Source organism: Triticum aestivum, chromosome 1B (genome assembly GCF_018294505.1).
Source record: "Triticum aestivum cultivar Chinese Spring chromosome 1B, IWGSC CS RefSeq v2.1, whole genome shotgun sequence".
In the NCBI taxonomy this organism is placed as follows: Eukaryota; Viridiplantae; Streptophyta; class Magnoliopsida; order Poales; family Poaceae; genus Triticum; species Triticum aestivum.
The window spans coordinates 76,940,382-76,942,131 of NC_057795.1; the positions used below are offsets into that span (position 1 = coordinate 76,940,382).

The following is a 1,750-nucleotide window of genomic DNA, read 5'->3' on the forward strand; positions in this document are numbered from 1 at the left end:
TAATGGAATAAGGCCTAGGTCCTACGGGATGTTAATAATTCAAGTTAAACTTTGTAAAATCTAACCAACTTTGGATGCATCAAGAATTTAATATTCTTTTTTTGCCGGGAAGAATTTAATGTTCATACTGTATAATTTTATTATTATAGATGTTGATATATTTTTATATAAATATGGCCAGTTAGCAGGAGCTATACAAATAGACAAAAATCAATGAAGAATAGAAGGTTGGTCCACACAAGGGCGAGTGACAAGCTATCGATCACGCTGTTGATCGACACCAAGGCAGCCACGGTTTGTTTCGCCGAGGCTGGCAACGACGTCGTCGAGTTCCTGTCGGGCCTCCTCTCACTGCCGCTGGGCAGCATCAGCAACCTGCTCACCCAAGAGCGCATCGCCGGCAGCTTCGGTAATTTGCTTGCGAGCGTGGAGATGCGGGATGCTGACTACAAGGGCAAGGAGCAGCACCTGAGCCCGGCTGTCGCTCCGGCCACGCTCTGCCACCTGGAGGAGCTGCTAGGCACCGAGCTGAGCAACTGCAACACCCACTTCTACACCTGTGAAAATAAGAAGACCGGCAGAAGCTGTGGATTTCTCTCGGCCCGCAGTGGCAGCGCCTGCCCCGCCTGCAAAGGTAGAATGTTCGATCCTATGCTTCTCTCCAGCGAGAATGAGGAGGTGGCGACAGCTGGCAGGAAGTGGCAGGCATCTGCGTACACCATCAAGGACGACCTCTGGGTGAGTCCGGCGCCCAGCCTGCTGTCGGGCATCACATTGCTTGCGCATTGCGGCGTTCAGGACCTCAGCGTGCTGGAGAGGAAGACCGTCAAGATGGGCAAGGAAGAGGTATATATAGATGTTGTGCTGTGCTTCAGTTTCTTGGATCGTCTACTCCCGATTAGATTAGGTGGTGCCTACCCTTGATTTGAATATTAATTAGGTACGATGGTGTCTTTGATTCAGTGGTGCAGCTGGTGATTGATTTATTGTTTTTTCTCTGTGTTTGGATCTAGGCGTTGGGGATACTCGCCACTGTTTCAAATAGCCCGCTATAGCTCCGCTATAGCACGCTATAGCGTTTACAAAAGGTCTTGCGCTAAGAGACTTTGATCCAAACAAATGAACAAACATTTTAAATAGCGCGCTATAGCTCCGCTATAGCACGCTATAGCATTTGAAAGAGGTCCGGCGCTAAGATGCTTAGCGCGCTATTTAAAACTTTGATACTCGCTGCTGCCCTCAAGTCCAAGACCGTCCTCACGGATGTCTTCCTGCCAAAGAAGAATGCACGCTGCAAGAGGGGACCTCCTGAGGAAGTCATTCACGTGTGATTGCTATATATATCTATCTGTTTATTCACTATTTCCCTTTCAGATACTACCTTTCATTTCTGATATCGCTATCTAGTTATTGCCATTTGACGTCGATCTTCTACAGTTGGCACTGGATTTAATCGTGAAAAATTAGTCAAACAATTTTCTTCTGCATGCTGCATGCATGCAGCTACCGTGCTGAATCCCAGATTCTGCCAATTGATGAATTGGTCAGTTAGAATGGATTATATTCAACTAGGAGTTCTCAAACAGTATACATGCAACCTTACATCCCAGAAATAATGAAAGTTTGAACTAGATTTATTTCTACAAGCTCAATGCAAGAGGGAGTTGCTTTCTTGCTCGACGCGAGATAGGCCCAGTGTCTCTCCTCTCAGCACCCAAGACCGCCGCCACCACGGCTCCTCCCCTCCTCC

The 1,750-nt window shown here is 47.4% G+C and overlaps 1 protein-coding gene across 1 annotated transcript; it reads left to right on the plus strand.

Annotated features, from left to right (window-relative positions):
- The first annotated feature begins 213 nt into the window (after nt 1-213).
- Nucleotides 214-1,331, plus strand: LOC123077331 (uncharacterized). Its single transcript, XM_044499599.1, has 2 exons — nt 214-846; nt 1,197-1,331. Exons 1-2 carry the CDS (start codon nt 214-216, stop codon nt 1,329-1,331), a joined length of 768 nt encoding a protein of 255 aa, XP_044355534.1.
- Nucleotides 1,332-1,750: the final 419 nt, after the last annotated feature.

Bases quoted from the DNA above. Each gene is read 5' to 3' on its own strand.
- LOC123077331 (XM_044499599.1), top strand. From the start codon at position 214: ATGAAGAATAGAAGGTTGGTCCACACAAGGGCGAGTGACAAGCTATCG. The intron at 847-1,196 runs GTATATATAGAT...TCCGGCGCTAAG, and splicing joins TCAAGATGGGCAAGGAAGAG to ATGCTTAGCGCGCTATTTAA.